The sequence below is a fragment of the Zea mays genome, chromosome 10 (genome assembly GCF_902167145.1).
Source record: "Zea mays cultivar B73 chromosome 10, Zm-B73-REFERENCE-NAM-5.0, whole genome shotgun sequence".
Lineage (NCBI taxonomy): Eukaryota > Viridiplantae > Streptophyta > Magnoliopsida > Poales > Poaceae > Zea > Zea mays.
This window is the reverse complement of record NC_050105.1, coordinates 130,809,056-130,835,205: the sequence shown is the minus strand read 5'-3', so window position 1 is coordinate 130,835,205 and position 26,150 is coordinate 130,809,056. Positions and strand designations below refer to the sequence as shown.

General features: G+C 44.0%; 1 protein-coding gene across 2 annotated transcripts; it reads right to left on the bottom strand.

Moving 5' to 3' along the window:
• Nucleotides 1-16,500: 16,500 nt before the first annotated feature.
• LOC100272833 (putative protein phosphatase 2C family protein) lies at nucleotides 16,501-21,806 on the bottom strand. Of its 2 annotated transcripts, none has more exons than XM_008663353.1 (11): nucleotides 21,721-21,806; nucleotides 19,618-19,739; nucleotides 19,419-19,488; nucleotides 19,124-19,229; nucleotides 18,811-18,931; nucleotides 18,602-18,724; nucleotides 18,344-18,485; nucleotides 18,184-18,260; nucleotides 18,046-18,098; nucleotides 17,503-17,557; nucleotides 16,501-17,194 (listed from the first exon to the last, which is right to left on the bottom strand). In XM_008663353.1, exons 2-11 carry the CDS (start codon nucleotides 19,726-19,728, stop codon nucleotides 16,955-16,957), a joined length of 1,098 nt encoding a protein of 365 aa, XP_008661575.1. In that variant the 5' UTR covers nucleotides 19,729-19,739; nucleotides 21,721-21,806; the 3' UTR covers nucleotides 16,501-16,954. The 2 variants fall into 2 exon arrangements, with proteins under 2 accessions (XP_008661575.1, NP_001140758.1); NM_001147286.1 differs by having other exon boundaries at nucleotides 16,538-17,194; nucleotides 19,618-19,768; nucleotides 21,721-21,792.
• Between the last annotated feature and the right edge of the window lie 4,344 nt (nucleotides 21,807-26,150).

Below are 26,150 nucleotides of genomic sequence, written 5' to 3'. Positions count from 1 at the left end.
TTTCTTTTCTTCTGTCGCTTTGAATGCGACGGGTTGCACCTCGGGTGTGGAGGTGTCGCCTTGCTCCAAGTCGACGATGTGTTTGGAGCCTGTGATCATTATCTCAAAGCTCACAAACTTTCCTATCACTTCCTCGGGAGACATTAACTTGTATCTAGGATCCCCACAAATTAATTGTACTTGAGTAGGATTGCGAAAAACAAGGGATCTTAGAATAACCTTGACCATCTCATGGTCATCCCATTTTGTGCTCCCGAGGTTGCGCACTTGATTCACCAAGGTTTTGAGCCGGTTGTACATTGCTTGTGGCTCCTCTCCTTGGTGGAGGACAAATCGACCGAGCTCCCCCTCGATCATCTCCCGCTTGGTGATCTTGGTCACCTCATCTCCTTCGTGTCGATCTTTAGGACATCCCAAATCTCTTTGGCGCTCTTTAATCCTTGCACTTTATTATACTCCTCTCGACATAGAGAGGCGAGGAGTATAGTAGTGGCTTGGGAGTTAAAGTGCCGGATTTGGATTTGGGCAACTTCGTCCGAATCGTAATCTTCGTCCCCTACGGTAGGTACCTACGCTCCAAACTCAACAATGTCCCATATGCTTGCGTGGAGTGAGGTTAGGTGATGCCACATTTTGTCACTCCACATACAATAATCCTCACCATCAAAGAATGGTGGTTTGCCTAATGGAACGGAAAGTAAGGGAGCGCGTTTAGAAATGCGGGGATAGCGTAGGGGGATCTTACTAAACTTCTTACGCTCATGGCGCTTAGAAGTGACGGACGCCGTGTCGGAGCCGGATGTGGAGGGCAATGAAGAGTCGGTCTCGTAGTAGACCACTTTCTTCATTTTCTTCTTGTCGCCACTTCGATGCGACTTGATGTGGGGAGGGAATTCCTCCTTTCCTTTGGCGCTGGACTCCCTTGATGGAGCCTTCCCGTGGCTTGTGGCCTTCTCGTCAGTTTCCATTTCCCTCTTGGTGGATCCTTCCGACATCACTTCGAGTGGTTAGACTCTAATGAAGTACCGAGCTCTGATACTAATTGAAAGTCGCCTAGAGGGGGGTGGATAGGTGGAAACTGAAATTTACAACTTTAAACACACTACAAGCCGAGGTTAGCGTTAGAACAAATGTCAAGTCCGGGAGAGAGGGGAAAACAAATCAACCAAGAAATAAAGCGGATGGACACGGTGATTTGTTTTACCGAGGTTCGGTTCTAAAGAACCTAGTCCCCGTTGAGGTGGTCACAAAGACCGGGTCTCTTTCAACCCTTTCCCTCTCTCAAACGGTCACCTAGACCGAGTGAGCTTTCTTCTTTTACTTCTCACGGGTCACTTAGACCCCGCAAGGACCACCACACAATTGGTGTCTCTTGCCTTGCTTACAAAGCACTTGAGAGTAACAAGGAAAAGAAAAGAAATCCAACCAAGCAAACAAGAGCAACAAGAAACACAAGTGATCCTCTCACAATCCCTAATGCGTTAGAGTTGAATTTAGGACTTTGAGTGGATCGATCGCTTGATTTGTGTCTTGGAGTGAAGTCTATTGCTCTTGTATTGAATGCAATGTGTGGAATGCTTGCATGGTTGGAGTGGAGGTGGTTGAGGGGTATTTATAGCCCTCAACCACCAAACAACCGTTGGGGTTGGGCTGCTGTCGATGGGCGCATCGGACATTGTCCGGTGCGCCAGCCACGTCACCCAACCGTTAGGGTTCGGGCGCTTTCGACTGTTGGAGCTTTGTCTTCTAGTGGCACCAGACAGTCCGGTGCCACACCGGACACACATTGTTCACTGTCCGGTGCGCCTCTGACGGGCGGCTCTGCTCTGCCGCGCACTGTTCCTCTAAAACTCAGCTTTTGCAGGCGACCGTTGCGAGAAGTAGTCGTTGCTCCACTGGTGCACGGGACAGTCCGGTGGCACACCAGACAGCCCAGTAAATTATAGTGGAGCGCGTCCTTAGAAACCCGAGAGTGGAGAGTTCGAAGTTGTACGGTCCTGGTGCACCGGACACTGTCCGGTGCACCAGACCAGGGCACACTCGGTTCTTTGCTCCTTTCTTTTTGAACCCTTTCTTCAATCTTATATTGGTTTGTGTTGAACCTTTATGCACCTGTAGAATATATAATCTAGAGCAAACTAGTTAGTCCAATTATTGTGTTGGGCATTCAACCACCAAAATTATTTATAGGAAAAGGTTAAATCCTATTTCCCTTTCAACCACCTAGATCTCATAAACTGTGACTAGCAGTTAACCCATATAAGTATGTTCCTCTAAATATGTTCTGTAGGACAACATATTTGCTTCACAAAGCCACTTGGAACATATTAAGGTGTAAACACCAACCTACCTTACAGTAAGGAAAGATGTGCATATGAAATGAACCTTATTATGGGTCTTTCCTCTCAGTCTACCACTAGTTTGTTTCACCATTCTAATTCACGGATCTCTGATCACATAGAATAGGTTACCACTGTGATAAACTTTAGGTGGGTCTCAGGCCCATCTCACTCAATGCACTATCTATCACACTATGTGATAGCCCCTTAGTAAATTGATCTGCCAGATTTTTAGACGTACGGACATAGTCCAACGCTATTACTCCAGAGTTTCTCAATTTGCTGACATATTTTAAATGCCTCTTTATGTGCCTTGTCGACTTCATATTATCCTTAGAACTGTTTATCTTGATTATCACAGTTCATAGAAATAGCCGGCACAGGTTTTTCAACCACCGGTAAATCCATAAGGAGTTCACGAAGCCACTCAGCCTCAACTGAAGCGATATCTAATGTTGTGAGTTCTGCCTCCAAAGTCGACCTCGTTAAGATGGTCTGCTTGCAAGACTTACATGAAACAGCGCCACCTCCAAGTGAAAACACATATCCACTTCTAGCATATATCTCATCAGCATCAGATATCCAATTTGCATCATAATAACCCTCCAGTACTGTTGGGTACCCGGTATAATGGATGACTAAAGTACCTTTTAGATAGCGCATAACTCTCTCAAGAGAACGCTAGTGATCATCTCCCGAATTTGAAACAAACTGGCTCAATTTGCTCACAACAAACGAGATGTTAGGCCTCGTAGCGCTAGCTAAGTACATGAGTGAACCAATTATTTGGGAATATCTCAATTGATCCCTAGCTATCCTTCAATTTTTCTTCAATAGCTTACTAGGATCATAAGGTGTTGGAGGCGAGCAGGTTCACATTCGCTATAACCAAATCGACTCAAAACCTTTTCCACATAATGTGATTGCACAAGTGTGACCCCACCATTGTCTTATCTTGGTAGCTTAATGTTAAGAATAACATCAGCTTCTCTCAAATCTTTCATTTCAAAATTATTTGACAAAAGTCTTTTGTCTCTTTAATCACATCAAGACTCATCCCAAAGATTAGAATGTCATCAACATACAGGCATAAAATTACTCCCTCGCCCCCACCATACCGATAATATACACATTTGTCTGCTTCGTTCACAACAAAGCCGACAGATGTCAAAGTTCTATCGAACTTTTCATGCATTGCTTATGTGCTTGTTTTAGGCCATATAAAGATTTCAATAACTTACACACCATGGCTTCTTGACCGTTTGCTACAAACCCAGCTGGCTGCTCCATGTAGATTTCCTCATCTAGCTCTCCATTTAGGAATGTTGTCTTAACATCCATTTGATGGACAAGAAGACCATGAGAAGCAGCCAGAGAAAGTAGCACACGAATTGTGGACAATCGGGCCAGAGTTGAATAAGTATCAAAGAAATTCTCACCTTCTTTCTGTGAATAGCCTTTAATTACAAGCCTCGCCTTATACCTTTCAATAGTACCATCAGGCCTAAGCTTTTTCTTGAACACACATTTACTCCCAATGGGCTTACACCCATAAGGACGCTCAACGACCTCCCAAGTTGCATTAGACATAATAGAATCCATCTCACTCCTTATTGCTTCCTTCCAAAAGTTAGCATCAAGAGAGGAATATGCCTCTTCAATGGTACTTGGGGTGTCATCCACAAGATATACAATGTAATCATCACCGAAGGACTTCGCAATCCTTGGTCTCTTACTATTTTGAGTTGATACATTATCATCTTCCACATGATTATGTATATGGGATTTCTCGATGTGTTCTACCGGAATAAAATGCTCATGGGGTATCGTTGGTTCATCACTAGACGTATCATGTGTAGCTTTCATGGGAAATTCGTCCTAAAAACCGTAGCATCTCTAAACTCCATAATAGTACCAACCAACATGTCTGGTACTCCAGAGTTTATAATTAAGAACCTATATCCAATGCTGTGAAAAACATACCTAAGGAAAACACAATCAACAGTTTTCGGTCCTAATTTGCGCTTCTTGTTAATTGACACATTCACTTTAGCCAAACAACTCCAGGTGCGCTAATAGGAGATATTTAATTTCCTCTTTTTCCATTCCTCGAATGGTGTGATTTCTTTGTTCTTTGTGGAAACTTTATTCAGGACATGACACGCTGTCAAGATCGCCTCACCCCACCATTCCTTAGATAGTCTCGAAGTCTCTAACATGACATTAACCAAATCAGTTAGAGTACAGTTCTTTCTCTCAGCAACCCCATTGGATTGTGGTGAGTATGGCGGTGTCCTCTCATGAATAATACCATATTCCACACAAAAATCAGAAAAAATCACTTAAAACATATTCTCCACCACGATCAGACCTTAACCGTTTAATTTTCCTCTCGAGTTCATTTTCCACTTTAGCTTTGTAGATCTTAAAATAATGCAAAGCTTCGTCTTTTGACTTTAAGAGACACACATAACAAAATCTAATAGAATCATCGATAAACATAATAATATATCGTTTGCCTCCCTTAGTCAATATTCCGTTCATCTCACATAAATTGGAATGTATTAAGTCTAGTGGTGCCAAGTTCCTTGCCTCCACAGCCTTATGAGGCTTGCGAGGTTGCTTAGATTGCACGCACACCTAGCACTTAGAACCTTTAACTAAATCAAATTTCAGGATTAAATTTAAATTTGCTAATCACGACACACAACCAAAATTGATGTGACAAAGTCGTGAATGCCAAATATACGACTCGTTCGAAATCACATTGTTCACAGACTTATTACAAACATCATGCAAAGATAAGCGGAACAAGCCTCCACTGTCATAGCCTTTTCCAACAAATATCACATACTTTGACAATATACATTTATTGGACTCAAACACAAGTTTATAGCCATCTCGACATAGCAAGGAGCCACTAACAAGAATCTTTTTGATGGAGGCGACATGTTGCACGTTCTTCAATAGCACCGTCTTTCCCGAAGTAAACTTCAGAATGACTGTACCAACACCAATTACACGCACATGTGATCCGTTCTCCATCAGCAAGGCTCTAGCCCCTTTGCACTGATAAGAAGAAAACAAAGAAATATCAGCACACACATGAATGTTAGCACCAGTGTCAGCCCACCACTCAGCGAACTGACACACTGAAAGAACAATAGGTAAAAGATTACCATACCTCGATGTTCCTTCTGCGGTCTCGCTAACAACCATGTTTGTTGTTTTCTTCTCTTGAGCTAGTTTTCTCTCTTGCTTAAATTTGCGGTCTGGACACGCGCTTGCCCAGTGATCAGTACTCCCGCAAACAAAGCAACCAACTCCTTTGTTCTTCTTTTAAACGAGGTTGCCTACTTGGGCTTCGTGATATTCTGTTGTTTGTTCTTCCTTTTATTATTATGTGACGCATTGGAGTCCTTCCTTTGTACCATATTGGCACTAGAAGTCTCAACTCCTTTTCCACAAGTGTCTTTTGCTCTCGCCCTCTCCTCAACATCAAGAGACCCAATAAGCTCAGCCATGCTAAACTCTTGTCTCTTATGTTTTAGAGTGGTAGTAAAATCCATCCAAGAAGGTGGCAGCTTAGCGATAATACCGCCAGCCATGAACTTGTCAGGCAAGACACATGGGAACTGTTTGAGTTCCCTAGCCAGTGCATGTATTTCATGAACCTGTTCAACTATAGGACGGTTCTCAACCATCTTGCAGTCAAAAAGTTGCTCCATGATGTACAACTCGTTACCAGCATCAGAAACACCGAACTTCTCATCTAATGCATCCCATAACTCTTTTGCAGATGTGCACGTTAGACAAGAATCAACATACTTGTTTGCAAGAGCGCCAATCACGGCGCCTCGAAACAGGTTATCGGCAACTTCGAACATTCTCTCCTCAGGAGTGAACTATTCGGGTTTCCCCTGTGCGGTGTGATAGCAGTTCATTGTAGTCAACCACAATATCATCTTACTATGCCACCTCTTAAAAAAATGTCCCATCAAAAGGTTCACTTGGTTTTAACGCAGCAGCAAAACCACTAACAGAAAAATGCCTAATATCAGGTTTTTTGGATTGTTGGAGAAATATGCATTTTCAGTTTTAATTTAATCTAGAAAATCACAGTGATGTATGTGATGACATGTATGTGCATATGTGTATCACTACTCACATAAGCAGTAAACAACAATAAAATATGCACAAATACAAAGACGAGATTGTACCCGACGAAGGGACCGATGCTCAAGGCATCAGTGGCTCCATTCACATGAAACATCTCGTGCGTATGTTCAATGTAGTCGTACGCAGTCGACGCAGGCAGATGTACGCAGTGCAGTCCCACGAACGACACCGACTACGAGGAACTTGATCAGCGCTGGTCGAGCGGACGAAGCGAGCAGTCACGAGTACGCTCCCCAAAAACCTGATCGCCCTCACACCCATGCAAGTGTCTCTCTGTGGACGGCGATTTCGGAGGCCTGCTCTCTCACACTCTCTGTGCTCGCACAAGGTGGGATGGGGATGGGTTGTACGCAACGCGTCTGAGAATTGTACGTGTGTTCTCTCGTAACCAGAAGCAGGCTCCTCTCCTCGTATATATGCACACAGTGACGTCCGTTAATAGCTGACAATCATTACAGCTCGTCCGTCACCAGCCATAACACAGGAAACGCCAGTAATGTACGACAGTAATGCCAGTAACGTATGACAGTAATGGACGATCATTACTCTAGGCAAAATGCGCAACCCGTTAGGAAGGAATATTCAGACCAAGGTCTGATCTACCACAGCCATGGCCCGACCAGCGACGCGCGCGCGTGTGGCAGTACTTCTTCCTTTTCTCAGCTTCTCAATAGAGGCATCAATGGTCCACCTATTTAAGTTGAGTGAATTGTCCCTTGAACTTCCGGTATGGTACTAAAGTACTAGTACACCGTAGCATTAAAGTGGACCTCTAGCATTGACTATTATTGAATATTATTCAACAAGGGGGAGGTTGGGGAGGTGGAGTTGTGAGGGAAGGGTGGAGGATGATCTAAATAATATTTTCCAATGGATTCGAGTAAGTTAGAGGGATTATCCAACGATCTGAACGGTTGATTTTGATAGTGTGTTAATTTGGGTGCAGTTTGTTTGGTGAATTTAATGGAGGGTAATTTGATTGGGTGATTTTTGTAAAGTTTAAAGCGATAGATTATACAGTGGCATAGATGTCTAAGGTCAAAGAGAGACTCGAACGTGAGGTTGAGTATTAGAAAACAAGTGGTTTAAGTTAAGTTGTTGGATTAAACTGATCACTGCATGCAATTTAATCATTCATGTGGCAAAACCTAGCATCGTTCCACCATGTGAGAGACTCAGCGGAAGGAGCTTCCTTAAGCTTGACAAGCAAGTTTGGGTTGCACAAGGGGCGAACACAAATGGAGCAAAGTGGGATATGGCTCTCTCAGATTTTATAACCTTTTAGGTCTCATTTAGAACAAAGAAAAGTGGAGAAATTTTATGATGTGTTTGGTTAGATGTATAAGGAGAGATGGAAGGGAGCGACCATATTTTCTATAGTGTTTGGATAAGAGTCACGTGTGGGCAAGTTAAACACCAAAGTAATTTTTGGTGGCGGCTTGATCTCAAAAAATCGAGGGGGCGATATCGCCCTGCCTCATCCTACTTTGACCTTAAACCAAATACATCTTAAGGTGTTGTTTGGTTCAGACGTTGTTAAGGGAATGGTAATGGGATCTCTTACCGGCGGTAATGGTTACTAGTTATAATTGGATTGGATAGTAGTACCTAGTATTACTAGAAAGAGCTCAACCAAACAAAAGTATCGGTATCCATTACCCCATGTAATCCATTTACGTTACATTTCGGCGAGCCAAACACCACCTTAGAGGATTGAAATCCTATAGATTTTTTAATATGTTGTTTTTAACAAAGGATTAAGTTCCTACAAATACTATAAAATTTTAATAGAATGATCTATTGTAGTGATATTTTAGAGGATTTCTAACCTGATGTCTAACCTCTTGATTTTTTCTTTCTGTCTATCTCTCTCCTCTAATTGTTGTATTCTTTCTATGTTGCATCCAAATGCTCCATTAAAAGTTTTCTTTTATTTTTAATTCCTGTAAAATTGCAAGTGTCAAGCAACTCTATTCCTACGTTTTTCCTATTCCTACGTGTTGGGGGCCTTCTTCCTCCGAGGGTCCTAAAAAACGTGACTAACCATATGTTTCTAGTATGACATGGGTTATTACAGGGGGGCTTTGGCTTCAGGATGAAGGTTTTCTCTCGTGACAGGGTGAAAATATAACCCAAAGGTGATGAGAATGGACAATGGAGCTATAGCCGAAGAGCTTCAGTTTGACGTGATGATGAAGACCAAGTATGATGAAGACCAAAAAGGGACAAAGACTATCCAATCCTTAATGATTTGCATTATGTTTATAGATGAATGTCAAGGGCATAAATGTACTTTTGCCCGGGCTGCGTCCTATGCCTATAAATAGATGAACAATAGCATCATACTGTTCACGCTGATTTGTAATCACTTTCTCGCATCTTCACCTTTGAGCAAGCCAAAGGTATCAATGTAATACTAATCCTGCTAATGTTTATATATACTTTATGGAATAAAAATACGAATGAATTAATAAGATGCAGTTATTGTCTTCATCCTTTTACATTCTTGTTCGCATATTAAGTGATGAAGGTATGTCCTTCTTGACCTTCGTCTGATGAGCATTATACCCATGTGGAGATAATGCTTTGAAAGACGAAGGTCCTTAATCTTTGACAATTATGTTGCCTTGTTCTTGATTCACAACATTTGAGGAAAAGTAACCAACATTGGTGCCCACCTCCGGTGAACCCGAACGACCACCTTCGGCAAGCATACACCTTCGTCATGCTGCCGAAGAAGACAACAGCGCCAGGGGCTGCCCTGCAGCCACTGGACACAAATCAGAACACACTCTCCCCGCGAGAAGCTAGGAGCCATAAAAGAAAGGTTACTAGCCCAACACTTCAGGAGGAGGAACTGGACCAGGAGATTAGGGACTTAGAGGCGATTCACCAACAAGTACAGAGGAAGAAAGAAAAGATGCTTCGGCTAGCCAACCTTCAGAAGAAGATCGACGAAGCTGCCGAAGAAATGCGTCACCTTACTTAGGATGACCAAGACCGAAGGCCCCAACACGGGGATCTTCGTCAGGAAAGCCCAATCAATGATGATAAATGGTACGATGGCTTTCATCATGGTAACTTTGCTTTTGATGATGCTTCTTCTCTAGCAGCAGAGTTGCAGGCTACCTCGTGGCCACCATCTTACAAGCCACCTCAGCTTCCCATGTATGATGGGCATTCAGATCCGAAGCAGTTCCTGATGAGCTACGGGGCTACCATATCCTCGTATGGGGGCAATACTGCTGTCATGGCAGAGTCCTTCGTCATGGCAGTCAGAAGTGTGGCTCAGACATGGTATTCTTCTCTTCGGTCGGGGACAATTACGTCGTGGCAGAAGCTAAAGGATATGCTAGTCACCAGCTTTCAGGGCTTTCAAACAAAGCCAGTCACTGCCCAAGCTCTATTCCAGTGCATGCAAGACCATGAGGAGTTCCTGCAGGTGTACGTCCGAAGGTTCTTGCAACTGAGAGCTCAAGCGCCTACAGTGCCCTATGAGATTGTCATTGAGGCCATGATCAAGGGGCTCCGACCAGGACCCATAACACAATATTTTGCAAGGAAGCCACCATAGACCTTGGAGAAACTTCTCCAGAAGATGGATGAATACATCTGAGCTGACAACAATTTTCGCCAAAGAAGGGAGGAAGCATATATGCATTCAGAGATGACTAGGGGCTTCGGAGGAAGACTCCACCCGAGGTACGTCAGAACAATCCACAATCCCAATACAAACGACGACAGGGCCAATCACACTCAGAGCAGCCAGCACAGCTCACAGTCTTCGGGCATGCAACAAACCTCCTACAGGCCACCAGCCACGAGAGGCAGAGGGGGACAAGCTTCGGAGGAAGGTATGGTAATCAGCCCAGGAAACTGTTTTGCCTATTCTGTGGCGAAGATAAGAGACACACCACAAGGACGTGCCAAGTCATGATCCAGAAGCAGAAGGAAATCACTGAAGCCAAAGCACGGCAAAATCAGCCGAAGGAGGTCCTGCATACTACTTCATGCTACTCTCCGTATATCCCAGAGTACGTGGGCAATCAATAGCCTACAACTTCTGTTGCTTCGGCAAGTCATTCTCAAGCTTTCTAGGCTCAGTTGCCACCACCACCGCCACTAGCGCCTGCCCCGACTCATAATCAACAACTAGAAGGGCATCGTCAGGTTCAGCAATAGTGTGACCTTCGGGAGGAGTCCAAAGCTCGCATAGTCAACAACATTGTGCCCGATTCGAGGCATATCTACTGAAGGTGGCACAACGCTTACGCCAAAGAGTCTTTTAATCCAATGTATTCTTACTCATTTTTTGTCTTTACATTTTTCTCTAAAAAGATAATACAAGAAGGTTTAACCTTCAGTCTGATCTAATAAGAATGTGGTTACACCATTGAGTGTAACAATAATGGCTCACAAACCTCCAAAGTCATTCCTAAAGGAATGCAGAGTAAGTCACGAAGCTCCAAAGTTGTTCCTAAGGGAATACAGAGCTTAAATGCCACCGAAGTCAAGGGTGAAGAAGCTCCAAAGTCGTTCCTAAGGGGATGCAGAGCTTAAATACCACCTAAGTAAAAGGTAAAGAAGCTCCAAAGTCGTTCCTAAGAGGATGCAGAGCTTATCTCCAAAGTCGTTCATAAGGGAATGCAGAACTGCAATACCACCTAAGTGAAAGGTGAAGAGACTCCAAAGTCATTCCCAAGGGGATGCAGAGTCTGGGTGTGTATTCGTGTGGGTTTTTTACCTTCAGCACAAACATCATTTTGCATCATATCATCATATCATATCGCATAGCATCGCATCATACATCATTTTTACATTAGCAAAAAGCCATGGAGAAACAAGGAAGAGTTGCTTCTTTGGAAATATTTGTTGGACCATGAAAGAACATGCTGTAGCACAAGATATGCCTTCGGTAGATATATTTTTACACAGGAGGAGAATCTTCGTCAGCATTATTACTACACAGAAACCGTGACACAATACCCAGTATTGAGTCGACAGAAGGGGAATCTTTTTCTTCGTGAAGCATGAAAAAGGGGAAGGTGTTTTTTCGCCAGCGGCTTAAAAACGGTATGTACGAAGGTTTCATGCATCACAAAGAAATACATTACATTAACATACATACAAAAACTTGATGTTTGGTTCTTACAAAAGACGAAAGCCATATACAAGCATTAAACTCTCAAATATACAAAGTTTTAATCTTCTTTTAACACTTTCTCAGCGGCTTCATTTAGCAGTCTGTTGACAGCTTCGTCAACAACTTCATTAGAAATTCTAACCATATCTAGCGCTTCCTTCAAGGCAGGGTTATATGGCTTCGGTGGGGGCGAAAGTTCAGCTACATCATAAAAATGATTGTTAATTCCGAAGCTGAAAATGAATTCTGAAGCTAAAACCTCAGTAAAGGTACCTATAAGCCTTGCACGCTCGGCAGCTTCTTCAGCTTGTTTGGCTTCTTCTTGAGCGTTGTGAGGTTCTTTTTCATTCTTTCTAATAGCTTCATCATCTATCTCATGGCCGCCCTTCATCCACACCTTGGAGTAAAATTTCCCGCCTAGCGCAGAAGCTTCGGCCGAAGGGTCTTTAATGTCATCCGCTGAGAAAACAAATCCTGGCTGAACTACAACCTTGGCATGTTCGCAGTCAGCTTTCTCTAAGATCGACGTGTCCCTCCGTGCACCAGCGAAGGCGCAGAAATCTCCTCGGCCACTTAAAATTTCGTCAAAAGCTTTGGCTTCTCCGCTGATCCACTAGACAACTCCATCAGGGTCGCCACAGATGAATTTTTGCTCAAAAGAATATGTCCCAACCCTAGCAAAGCTGTCCATTAATTTCTTGGCGCATTCCAAGGATATTTCATAACATTTTTCTTTCGAAGCACGAAGCTCATCGGCGTTCTTTTGTGCTCTTGACCTTTCGATCTCGCAAATCTCATGCTTCACTGCCTCAACTTCAAATTTTTCGGCTGCTTCAGCAACCTTCTTTTTCAACTCTTCCACTTCGGCTTGCGCAGCAAGACTAGCCTCGCTAGATTTCAGCTTCTCCACTAAGGAAAGTAATATTCTATCCTTTTCAAGACCTTCGTTTCTCAATGATATAACTTCTGAACGAAGATTCCCAAGAGCTATTTGGCAGCTCTCATCCTCTGCATCTTTTTAGGCCTTTAAAGCCTTGCTCAAAATCAAGCCCTGAAAAACGAAGAATGAGCATGAAATGAGGGTAAGAAAAACATAGAAATGGTTCATTATAGAACGACAAACCAAAATATACACACCTTCAAGCTATTGTTAAGCAAGACTGTCTGCAAGCTGGTCTTTCGACATTGTAGACAAGCCAAGTTCAAGCTTTGGGTATCCCATATTGTTCATCATTTCTCGGCAGACATGTATTTGTTTATTGTCTGATAGACAGTAAAGGAAATCATATTCGTCATTTCCACCGTACACCAAGGACCATCGAGGGTACTTCAGATCCCTGACATAATGTTGCACTTCGACAACATGCTCTTCTGATAGCTGCTTTCCCGAAGCATGTCGAACAATGAATTCTAGCTCTCTAACAGGTGCTTCAGGAGCAGGAGATTTGGATTTCTCAGAAACACTCTCTTTCTCCAGGGTTACCGCTGCAATTTTCGAAGGTCTAGCTTTGGCAGGAGTTTCTAAAGGTCTAGCTTCAGCTGGAGTGTGGGTTATGTTGGCATCAGCAGTTTCCCTTAAATCTTTAGCCTGTGTGCCAAGAGCTTCGGTAGAGGCAGGAGTTGATGTCTTCACGGACTCCATAACAACATCTAGCATGCTAGCCATTCTCCTTTTCCTTGGAATCGCTGCGGGGATGCTTGATGGCTTCGGCAGTTCCATTGCGCACGACTCAGTGCCTTTAACTGTTCTGTCGTCTTCTCTAGTTTCGGCTCTTCAGTTAGATTTGTCCTAGCTTCGACTGGCATAGAGCAACCTGGTTCTGTGGCAGGAGCAACCCCTTCACTTAGCTTCGGCACGTTAGCCGTCTCAATGCGCCTGGGTCGGCGCGTCAAAACTTTAACCTTTTTTGACCTTGACACACTAGAAGTTGCTGAGGTAGCAGCTTTCCTCTTCTTCCCTTGTTTTCGTGTGGGATAGCAATAGTCTAGGTACACAAACCCGATAACATCAAACACCCTATTCAATCTCTTTTTGCCCCGAGCACCGAAGGCAGTTGTCATAGCTTCATCTTCGGCCTTCGAGTATGCTCCAAGCAGCTCATGGCTAGTTGCCTCTATAGCATCTAGCCAGTCATCATTTGGTTCATCAAACTGGCTCCTGTATCGAAAGGTATACTTCAGATAGACTAACTATTTTGGCTGGAGCCAGCGGCAGCTTCCTTCGGCATTTCCCATCCGCTTGCAAGTGGCCACACTCTGTAAGCAATATTCTCCTTGACCAAGTCTCTTGTGCCAATATAAGTGCACACTATATTGAGCCGTCTGGCATGCTTGCACGCCATTTCCAAGTGCAGTTGGCGGCCTCCTAATGCCGAAGCGAGACCATATAGGGCGCTGAATAACCCCCTTTATATCCTCCCTCTGACTTAGGTCAACCTTCACATAAAACCATTCTTGCATCCAAGAGCCTGACCATTTTTCCGAAATGTCGGCACATGATAGCTGGCCTCGGCGCGGTGCACAAAGCTGTAGTAGCCAAAATTGTTCTTGTATTGCTCTTTCCCAGTTGCCTTTGTCTGATATGATAACTCGTGCATATTGCAGAAACACCTGGCGTCTGGCTCTAACCCTTGGCTCCTCATGGCCCATATAAAAACCCTACTTTGACAATAGCTTCGGGGGTAAGTTGATGAAGATAAATTTCAAAAGTTTTCAGAACTTTGACCAACATTTTGTCTAGGGGGAACCGAAGTCCGGCTTTCATGAAGCTTCTGAAAATCACCACTTCGTCAGCTTCGGGAAGAGGGACATTGTTCTCCCCTCCGGCCCTCATGATTGAAATATTACAAAAGTATCTCCCTCTCATTGCTTCGATCTGCCCTTGTTTAATATTCGACTTTTCGAAAACTACATGACCCGGTCTCCATGGCCGATCTTCGGCATCTTCATTTCCACTTTGTACGTCGAAACTCTCACTATCGCTTGAGTTTTCAGATATTCCAGCCAACATCTCATTGGTGATCTTCTCCATGTTGGGTTTTTCCATAGCTTCGTAAAATCAGGCCAGCGTCGGGTCAATGATCTTCTTCTCCTCAGCCATTTAGACAATGGTTGCTAAAATACTGAAGCTCAAAATTCAATTAAACTCGGCGAAGCAAGGAAGGTTAAAATGGTAAACACAATGCAAGCAGCTAAAATAGCACGAAAAATACTCACGTCACAGGCTTCTATTTATATACTCAGAACCCCACAGATTGGTGGGTCCCGCAAGTTAGTGTGATTTGCTATTCTAGCGAAGGGAAGTTGTTTTTTCGGACCTTTGGCTAAAGGTCTTCGTTCACGTCGCAGTCTAAATTTGTTACAAAGAAACAAATCAATACTGCGAGGGGCTACTGTTGGGGGCTTTCTTCCTCCGAAGGTCCTCAAAAACGTGGCTAACCATATGTTTCTAGTATGACATGTGTTATTACAGGGGGGGCTTCGGCTTCGGGATGAAGGTTTTCTCTCGTGACATGGTGAAAATATAACCCGAAGGTGATGAGAATGGACAATGGAGCTATAGCCGAAGAGCTTCGGCTTGACGTGATGACGAAGACCAAGTATGATGAAGACCAAAAAAGGATAAAGACTATCCAATCCTTAATGATTTACATTATGTTTATAGATAAATGTCAAGGGCATAAATGTACTTTTGTCTGAGCTAAATCCGTGTCTATAAATAGATGAACAGTAGCACCGTACTATTCACGCTGATTTGTAATCACTTTCTCGCATCTTCACCTTCGAGCAAGCCGAAGGTATCAATGTGATATTAATCCTGTTAATGTTCATATATATTTTATGGAATAAAAATATGAATGAATTAATGAGATGCAGTTACTGTCTTCATCCTTTTACATTCTTGTTCACATATTAAGTGATGAAGGTATGTCCTTCTTGATCTTCGTCTGATGAGCATTATACCCATGTGGAGATAATGCTTTGAAAGACGAAGGTCCTTAATCTTTAACAACTGTGTTGCCTTGTTTTTGATTCACAACATTTGAGGACAAGTGACCAACACTACTACGTTTTACTAATCCCGCATTCCAAAGGAGGCCTAAGCTTCATTTAATGTTGAGTATAGAAAAATTGAAATTTTGGGTGCGCTAAAACAGTCATGTTCTAGACCTCCTCGTTGGATCGATCCAGTCCTCGTCCTCCTGACTTCCGTCCTCCTCCTCGGCCCAATTTTTACATCTATCCATCTGGCCTTATTCTTTCTAAGGCAAGTCTAGCTAGTATGCCTTGATGCCCCATTTCCGACGCCACCTGACACACGATGCTGCCCTACCCTGCTCCCTTCCCGGTGCCCCTGTCCTGCTCAGTGTCATCACGATGCAGGTCCTATCTCCCTCGTCGTGACGATGTGACCCGTCCCCGGTGACTGACAAGCTTGGTGAACTAACGAGTCCTTCTTATGTTGACTTCAATTCAGTCAGCAAGAACATAGCTGCATGTTTACTTCTTTGTTGATATTATTCTTTGAACTTATATCATATATTGATATAAAACTTAAATTCCATGTAACACTAGCTTTTTATAGTATTGATTGATTTTACCATACAATTATTTTGGCTTCCCGTAAATTCTTGTCCGGCCTCCGCCACTAGCATGCACTAAACTGCAATATGAACGGTTCAGCTTGACCTTAGAATCTCAATCCTCAAGGTGACAAAGGCCTGCGAATGCAATTGGCACAATTGTATAAACACGGGGTTTCAGCATCCGATCCTACTATACGTTGATTTAGTTCCTAAGGTGCACTCTCAGTTCCAATCAAGCTTTCAAGAACAAAACTTGAAACAAATATGCAATGACAAGCACATTGTAAGGTATTGCAATCTGATGTATGTGAAGCATTCGATGTTAAGGCAGAGCAAATACGTATCCTCCAAACCGCGGAAAACAAGAATATTGATGTGGTAATCCAAACATATGACTCACAGGGGAAAAAAAAACTCCATCGTCAGTGCCTAGAACGACAAGCTACTCTTCTCACAGGAAATCATCCTACGCAAAACAAAATCAAGTTTATCTTGTCCTGGTAAAATGAACCCAAAGTCTACGGGGGGATAAGATGCACACCACGTGAAAGAACCAGGGTAAGCAACCTCATCTTTTCCTGACAAAAAACGAACTCAAAGCTCTGAGGCTCTTGGAGCTCTGGGGGCTTCTGGTCTTGGGTCCGCGTGTGGGGCGAGGGTGAACATTGCCATCATAAACCCAGCTGGGGGTGGGCGGTGCGGAAGTTCTAGTGGCCGGCAGCAGCTTGGCTCCCAGCGGCTTGGCTCGCAGCAGCAGCTTGGCTCCCAGCAGCTTGGCTCGCAGCAGCATCTTGGCGGATCGGCGGTGGCGGTACGTTGCTGGCCCTAACTTGGCAAGCGCCTGGCGTCTTGAACCGAACCAGTATGACAGTCATGTTGTCCCTCCCTCTAGGTTGTGCCACGCAGTGAGCAAGGAGGGCCTCGCAGATGGACGCCAGCCCTACGTCCTGAACAACAACATTTGTTAGGGGGGGAATGGTGACAAAAGATGAACAAGATGCAAACCATGCCGATCAGTCAGGTGGTAGCCAGAAAAAAGGCAAGCAACCATGCACACAACTCCCCATGCAGATAAAAATTCTTTAATAAAAAATTGACTACTACACAGATGGGATAATTTTGCATGCATTGTATATTTCTCAATGAATAAGCATATCGTGCATCCAAACCTTTTTCAAAGAATCTAATAGCAAAAAAATTCCTGTATCATTGTCAAACAAGCAGATATGCTGATCAAGAGGGGAGAATTACTCACAGCAAATGAGTATATCCTTATAAAATCAACTGCTTGCTGGCTTGTTAGGCAATCCCTACCAAAAAGCAAACAACATAAAAATTTATTTACATCAGCGAGCACTACTCAGGTTCTCCAGAATCCTTGTCACAACTTCACCATTATGTTTCATTAAGTACTAACCAGAGTTCCAGACCTATGGTGAAATTCATTTTCTTCAAAGTTCTTCCAAAATAAATCAAACAAATATCATGATAATTTTCAGCAGATTAATTTTTACAGTTATCTGGAGACTAGACACTTTAAACATAAGCAACCAGAGGATTGACATATATTATTGCACCATCATGTAAACTCTGACCCTTCTGGGCCCATCACATCAAACCAGAAATTCAATAAACCATACAAAATAGCATGGTGGTGCAGTGGCCCAGTCCAATGTAAATAAAACTTAACTGCACCAAAACTCAAACCCAAACCCAAACCCTTCTGGACAGTTTGAACACTAATAATTTTAACTTCGAAGAGACAAACGTGTGGAAGATAACTATAATTTTAACTTACCAGATTCCATCACATGCTATAATAAGAAACTGGTCATCTTGAGTTATCTCTTCCTAACAAATAAGGGGCCATTTTTCATTAGACGGCAACCCAGCTGGATAAAATCACATTTTGGTGACAGAATATAGTAATACTTACAGTGCGAACTTCAGGAAAGGCAGTAATTGCTTGTTGTACGGGACCTAAATCATTATTATCCTTGTACATTAGGTCACCTGGTATGCAAGAAAGTAAAACACTGATAACACAATCAATTGTAGAATCCCACAACGGACTAAAAAGTCAGGCAGAACTATACCAAGTGATCTCGAAACCGCAATTCCATCATCAATACGATGCACATTTCCTCTCTCGCTAAAAGTTACCACATGTCCTGCAGCTTCTATTCTTTGTCTTTCGTCTGGAAGGTTTGGTTTAAAATCGGTGGATAGATCAATCGCCTTTGATTACAATGGACATAAACAGAGTATTAGGCACCATAATACATTTACTGGTACAAAATATCAGGCTGATTTGGTATCAGACATATGCTTGACAAAAGAATGAGTCAACAGACCTGATTATTCCTTGAGAGTACACAACGAGAATCACCAGCATTTCCCACAATGATTCGGTTGTCTCTAATGAGAACCACACACGCGGTACATCCATCCATTACTGGCCCCTGATAAGCTGGCTTCTGGAAAAAGATCAAAGGTGAAGTGAAATGTTACAACTTACAAGCTTTCGTATGTTAGATTTTATAAAAAAAAGTTGAGTAAGCACCTGACAGAAGGGTAGAAATAGACTCATGTTGATAGCCTTTCTATATGCTTTCCAATTGTCATTACCACCGTACCCAGATAATTCCCTCCCTGCCCTCCTGTCTCTCATCATCTCATCCATCCTGCAGCAGCAAAGTAGGAGCAATGATTACATATTTCTTATTTGCAAGAGCAGCAAGTTCAACTATCAACTATGAACAAAGAATGAGGTAATATTGGTGCTTTGTCACCCACTATGGTAATGGAGGGAAATAATTTATGCGATCTAAAAATATATAATGCATGAATTCCGTGAGCTACAAAAGGTTGAAAACCTTAAGAACGTTCTCTCAATTGCAGTCTGGAGATTATCCCGAAAACTTTCATGTCGGCGAAGCTCAGCGTGTAGGTGTCTCGCACAATACTTTGAAACAGCAGGTCCTGAAACAGAATTTCAAATAAATCAAATACCATGGTAAATCGTACCTATTGCTAAAAACAAAATAACGAGTCAACAGTACTCATGAATGCATAGTAAGAATGCAATGGACACAAGTAGCTAAACATTGGTCTGTCTTTTGGCATCATGCATTTGAAACTTGTTCAAGAGGATTAGGGTGAAGATCGGACCTCCATGGCCATCATAAACACCAAAGAATGATGTGCCAGTTGCAGCATCAAGATTCAGGACAATTGCATGCTGCAGAGAAAGGTTACACATGAGGCTTCACTTGTCTAGCAGCAATTTTTAGCGACTAGCAAGTCAATCATGCATATTTCATATAACTATGCACCCAATGATCCTACAAAAGGCTGGTAGATTACTCACAGCATCCTCCATATTTAAACGGTATCCTTGCATAGCTGACACGGCGTATTCAAGTCTTTCATTCTCACCGCTCTGAGTAGTCTTTAGTGTCACAGGTACAGCAAGTGACATTGTGTAATATCCTGTTGCGTACTAGTGTGAGTAAAATATCCTAAAAATTCACAACCAAGATTTTTTTAGAAATGAACAAACTAACATAAGATTTTGGAAATGAACACACGGGAGAGCTGCTTATCTTTATATTAAGATGGACTAACATCAGATCTACGATCACATAAGTGCCAGCATTGATGAAATACAAATAGAAAGTTTCACTAGCACTGGCATTGTCCTATGCAAATTAGGACCTCATTGCAGAAAGAAAACATAGATAGTAGGCATACATCATTGCTTGTCAAGCTCAGTGCAGAACTCACCTTCTCTTGACCATTTCTATGGTCAGGAACCAACAGAGACAATTTTGAATGGCATGCAGGATTTTACCGAGGTTTGGAAACAGGGCCTTTAATTTGGGCGCATTACAGAACAATTGTATAATATGAGAAGTAGCAGTTTTTCAAGGATGCATTAATAAGGTTCTGAACCTAAGATTTATTTCAAAAACTAACGCTAAAGTGAATTGAGATTTTGCGATAACACGCAGCTTCATGTCAAAATCAGAATACCAATTTCAGCTTGTAGAATTTTGATGATCATTACTTCAACATACTGAATGACAAACTAATCGTATAGGCACTTTATCTGGATGAAGTGAAACAAGCAACAGTCATGATTTAGTGGTGCTTTAGCATTACACTCTTTACTGACAGGAAGTAACTACATAGCGATATGCCACTACATAACATTGTTGACAAGAAATTATAGTAATAGACAAGAAAACACACTCGATTTTGCAAGCTTAACTTACACTGATAGTAAGCCAGAAATGCCAACTCCCTGACATAAACATAAAAGGCAAGGGGGAGAAAATAAAACGGCATGCAGTTTGCAGTGCATGCTGGCACGGCAACAACGATCTGAAATTGTTCAGCAAAAGAAAATCAAGATGGAGGTCCAACGTTCGGCCAAAGAGCACAATGCAAGGAAACAGGAAAAGGGACCCTATCGCACGCCCAGTAGTGTCGAGAGATCAACAGAAAAAGGGATAAGAAAAAAGTGGTTCAAATCCACACGTTTCTAAAACCCTAAGACCACATTCAAAAAGAGCGATCTCTCAAACATGCCGAGCATAACAGATACCAAAACAAAAACAAAAAAGATTAGACAGATCATGAGCAGATTTATCCTCGAGTTCTGACGCACATAAGCAGTAGCAAGAACAACACAAGAGGCGTTAAACGATAAACGGTTGATGAAAGGACGTCAGAATTTTCGAGAGGAAAGGCGAATAGAGTTCTCCATGCATGGAGTCGCGGTGCTATAGCCGCTGTCGCTCCGAATCAGCCACCATATGAAAAGCAACAGCAACACAAGCGAAGCCCGAACTGGTGGCACAACGGCGCAAAAAGTTTCTGAGATCCAGGGCCTTGCGAAGAAGGATGGGAATGGAACTCCAAACCAGAGCGCCCACCAGTACCGCACACCTCCCACATTTAAGCCTTAGCCCACAAAAGCAAAGAGTAGCCGTCAAGAGATCGACGGTGACAAGAACCAGAAGAACCAGCTGTATGCTCGAGTTCGAAGGAGGGAGGCGAGCGGACAGCGGAGATCATCACCATGGAGCCATATCGGTGCCCCCGCGGCCCCCTCGACCTCCTTGGCCACCACAAAAACCACCAGGACAGTAAAACCAACCAACAAACTGCAACAACGCTGCCAACAGCACCAAAAACACGGAGGAACAACTCACGACAATACCAAACCCACGCGGGGCGAAAACTCGCAGGGTTTCGCAAATTCAAAATCACCAGCACACCGAGCATGGAATCCGGTCGGGGACAAGGAAAAACAGCAGCAACATTAATTCAAAACACCACCACGAACATTGCACCGGGTGAGACGAAATTGCAGCGCGAGGGCAGAGAGGTCTTACGAGCTTTAGAAGGAGGAGGAGGAGGAGGAGGAGGACGGGGTTTTGGGGAAGGGAACAGAAATCGGTCTCACCTTCCCTGGCGGTCCTTGCAGGAGAGAGAGCGCGCGCGAGGGACTGGGTTGGGCGAGGCGAGACTGCGAGAGAGAGGAAAGAGAATGCGGTCGTCCCATGCAAGGGAGAGTCACTTTTGCACTTATACCCAGCGCCACCCACTCCCTGCTTCGCTCGGATAGTCGGGTGCGCTGCCTGCCAACGCGGCAACGCGCCGATGGATCGGCTCCACCGGCTTCGGCTCGGCCTCGCGCAGACGCGGCACGCTCAGACAGCTCACGCCGCGAGCCCGGTGGCCGCCTTTGCCGACTTTTTCTTAACTTGCCCAATCAGGAAGGCGGTTAAATGGTTAATCCAGATTCCACTGTCATCAATAGCAAGCCGTGCAGTAAAGAAAATGCGGTTCGGCAATTAACCCTCTTTGTTAATAATACGAATAGGATAAAGTGGATTAAGGCGACGTGAAGCCCAAATTTCGAAAGAAACACGGTACGGTGCGCTGATATTATGTCACACTTCTTTCTTGGAGGGCATTTCTCTGTCCTGTTTGTTACAGCCGCCTGGCCGCCTATCTTTTGACCGCGACAGCTGTAGCCTGTAGGCCTTACAGCAACAAAGTAACTCAGAATAATGCTCAAAAATAAAAATACCATATCATTCAAAGTGTTTAGGATAGTAAAAATAAATTGCGCTCCAACGGTTAAAGTCTAATTTATATATTTTTAGAAGCGAATAACATTATTAGAAAAGAAAATGTTGAAAATGACATTAGCTTGGAGTGCAATATATTTAGGTTACTTTATTGAGTGACCTATATTTGTTGACAAAAAAATTATAAAATAGTATATTATTGGAGTTGTTTTTTATGATTTGAGTCATACATTTTAAGATTGTTGGAGATACTCTTGGCATTCCATTCTCCTCCCCTTGTCTGTCTATCTTATTTCAGGTTTGAAATGCACGTTTCAGATCTAAATATATATTGATTGAAGCATCAAATTATGTGGACAAACTTTAATCAATTGGTACCGTGAGGCTTAGTTGTAGCGAGATCAGAGTTACATAAATACATAGGCATAATAACTGTAGCGAAATAAAGTGTCACTTAATGGTTGGCAGAGATAATAGTTGTAATGTGGGAGTGAGCATGAGGGAAGGTTCGATACGCTCAACGATCACTGGGGATCTAAAAATCAAAATAGAACAGCTAGCATGAATGCATGATCAGCGTGAGAAATCTTGAGGCGATCGAGGATTGGTGTAAGAGTAGCACCTGGTGTGGTCCTACGATTCCGCACACGGGCGCCAAAGCTGACAACTTGGAACTGACACTCGTCGCGTCAAGCGGCTAGGGCATGCCACCCACCGCTCGCGGAGGCGGCAGCGCAACGGCCTCCCGCGAGCGAGCAATGCTGCACCTTTACGAGGTCATCGCAGCACCGGCACCAGACGGCTCCGGCGTCGAGGTAGCGGCAGCTTCTGTGGGCTACACTCGCGAGACGGATGACCAGCAACAACGAATGGCTGGCCACAGGGGCGGAGCCAGGATTATGATATAAGGGGGGCCAATCAATTCATCAATACTATCCGATAAAAAAATATTGTATAATATTATCAAGTTTAAGCACTCGACATGAAATAAGGATTTTAGATCTTTATAGATTATTTTAGTGGATGAGTCCATTTTCTAGCTAATTGATATATTAAATTAAAGTTGTGACGCAAGAACAATACCAAAATAATAAAGACGATATAACGATGAATATCCGACTGATAAGATTCAACTTTTATACAATGACTCTAATATTCATAGGTAGCTAACTATTTGTTGAGAGAATTCAAAAATCCAACTAGTCTCGAGGATTCATGAAAATTCGTCAAACTACGCAGGTACACGTCAATTTTGTCGTGTACACACCAATTATAAGGTGACAACTTTAGTTGAAACTTTAGTTGAATCATGTATTACTAACCACTATATTAAATATTTGATTAATTGTGCTGCACAAAATTTAAAGCACATATATTTAGACATACAAAATTTACAATATATATATATATATATATATATATATATATATATATATATATTCTTGTCTGTCTTGCAGCCTTGGGAGGGGCCATGGCCCCTGCCGGCCCCCCTTGGCTCCGCCCCTGGCTGGCCAACCCTCGTGTCATGGCGTTCCACAAACAGCGGCCACCACATGGACATCGGAGCCCAGCCAGCCAGCCGCGGTGTGTACTAGCCCTAGCGGCCTAGCCTCACGACGTTGCGTCGTTGCCTCATCGTGAAGGGAGAAGGAGACAAGAGAGGGGAGGCAGCGAGGTGGACTTGGAGGTGGGGTGCTCCCCTGCACGTGGCCTCGGGCTGCGTGAGGGATGCTTTCAGGTTTCCAAATTCCAACGGTGGGGCTTCCGAGCATATCAGCCTTGGCGTCCGCAGTGCCCCACATGTCGGCCACGCTCCGCGAACTCATTGCACTCTCCTCCATTCGGTTGGTACGATACGAGCTGAGTGTGAGCCGAGCCCAGCGGAGGCATGCAATTTTCTGGCTCACTTCCTTCACGAAAGTCGGGCCATCAGCTTCGTGGTCCGAGTCAATAAGGCCCAACACTTCAAGCAGACATGAACGCACGCATCGATCCAAACCCTAACCCGCTAATCCCCTTCCTCTCAAATCTCAATTCCCAGACTCCTTCCACAACCACCAACAATTGCAATGCCATCCACTCCATCCACCCCCACGAGCCGCCTCCGCTGCGAGGCCACGGTCCGTGCGGTAGCCGCGCTCCTCTGATGGCTCCATAAGCACCCTACTTCGACGACGGAGCTCATATACCTCGTCACCCTCAAGCGTGCTCCTGTCCGGCGCTTCGAGCGCCAACTTCATCTCCCGCACTCCCCGTTCCCCTCCATCTCCCTCGTCTCCGACCACCTCCACGCCGACCTCCCGAACAAAATCGACCAGCTCCCTTCCTCCACGCTCCGGTCCCTCCCCGCCGCCACGTGGCACGACCTGAACCTTGTCGACTGCTGCCTCCAGGTTCCCGGCATTAGCGGCAAGGCGGTGGGAGCGAAGTGCAGCGTGACCATGCCCGTGGACCTGTCTGACCCGGCGTGGGCGGAGTCCGCCAGGGAGGCAGTGCGCTGCATTGCCCTGCGGGTGGAGGGCAGGACTTGTCGTGCCGTGCGCTTGGCCCACGGCGCGATAGTGAAAGTCGCCTAGAGAGGTGAATAGGCAAATCTGAAATTTACAAACTTTAAGCACAACTACAAGCTGGGGTTAGCGTTAGAAATAAAACCAAGTTCGAAGGAGAGGGTGAAAAAAATCAACCAAGAAATAAAGCGAGTGACACGGTGATTTGTTTTACCGAGGTTTGGTTCTTGCAAACCTAGTCCCCGTTGAGGTGGTCACAAAGACCGGGTCTCTTTCAACCCTTTCCCTCTCTCAAACGGTAACTTAGACCGAGTGAGCTTTCTCCTCGATCAAATGGATCACTTAGACCCCTCACAAGGACCACCACAACTTGGTGTCTCTTGCTTTGATTAAAAGTGTCTTGAGAACAAGAATGGGGAAAGAAGAAAACGATCCAAGCGACAAGAATTCAAATGAACATGAAAATCTCTCTCTCACAAGTCACTAAGTGTCTGGAGTGGTTTTGGACTTTGGAGAGGATTTGATCTCTTATTTGTGTCTTGGAGTGAAGTCTAGAGCTCTTGTATTGAATGCACTATGCTGAAAATTTGGATGCCTTGAATAGTGGTGGTTGGGGGTATTTATAGCCCCAACCACCAAAACAGTCGTTGGGGAGGGCTGCCCCGGACACTGTCCAGTGCGCTAGCCACGTCACCCAACCGTTAGGGTTATGACGGTTTTGACCGTTGGAGCTCTGACAGCTTGGGCACCGGACAGTCACTGTTCACTGTCCGGTGCGCCTTCTGGCGCTGCTCTAACTCTGTGTGAACTGTCTGCGCACTGTTCACGTTGCAGGCGACCGTTGGAGTCGACCATTGCGCTTGGGAGTCGTTGCTCCGCTGGCACACCGGACAGTCCGATGACCCACCGGACAGTCCGGTGAATTATAGCGGAGCGCGGCCTCAGAAACCCGAAGGTGAAAAGTTTGAAGTCGATCCACCCTAGTGCACTGGACACTGTCCTGTGGCACACCGGACAGTCCGGTGCGCCAGACTAGGGTTCACTTCGGTTTCTTTTGCTCCTTTCTTTTGAACCCTAACTTTAATCTTTTTATTGGTTTGTGCTGAACCTTCGGCGCCTGTAGAACATATAATCTAGAGCAAATTAGTTAGTCCAATTATTTGTGTTGGCCATTTCAACCACCAAAATCATATAGGAAAAGGTTTGACCCTATTTCCCTTTCAATCTCCCCCTTTTTGGTGATTGATTCCAACACAAACCAAAGCAAATATATAAGTGCAGAATTGAACTAG

Excerpts from the sequence above, each read along its gene's own strand:
- LOC100272833 (XM_008663353.1), bottom strand. The coding sequence starts at position 19,728 with ATGTCACTTGCTGTACCTGTGACACTAAAGACTACTCAGAGCGGTGAG. Across the intron at positions 19,489-19,617 it reads GTTTAAATATGGAGGATGCT|CATGCAATTGTCCTGAATCT; the intron begins GTGAGTAATCTA and ends CTTTCTCTGCAG. Across the intron at positions 18,486-18,601 it reads TACTCTCAAGGAATAATCAG|GCGATTGATCTATCCACCGA; the intron begins GTCTGTTGACTC and ends TTGTAATCAAAG.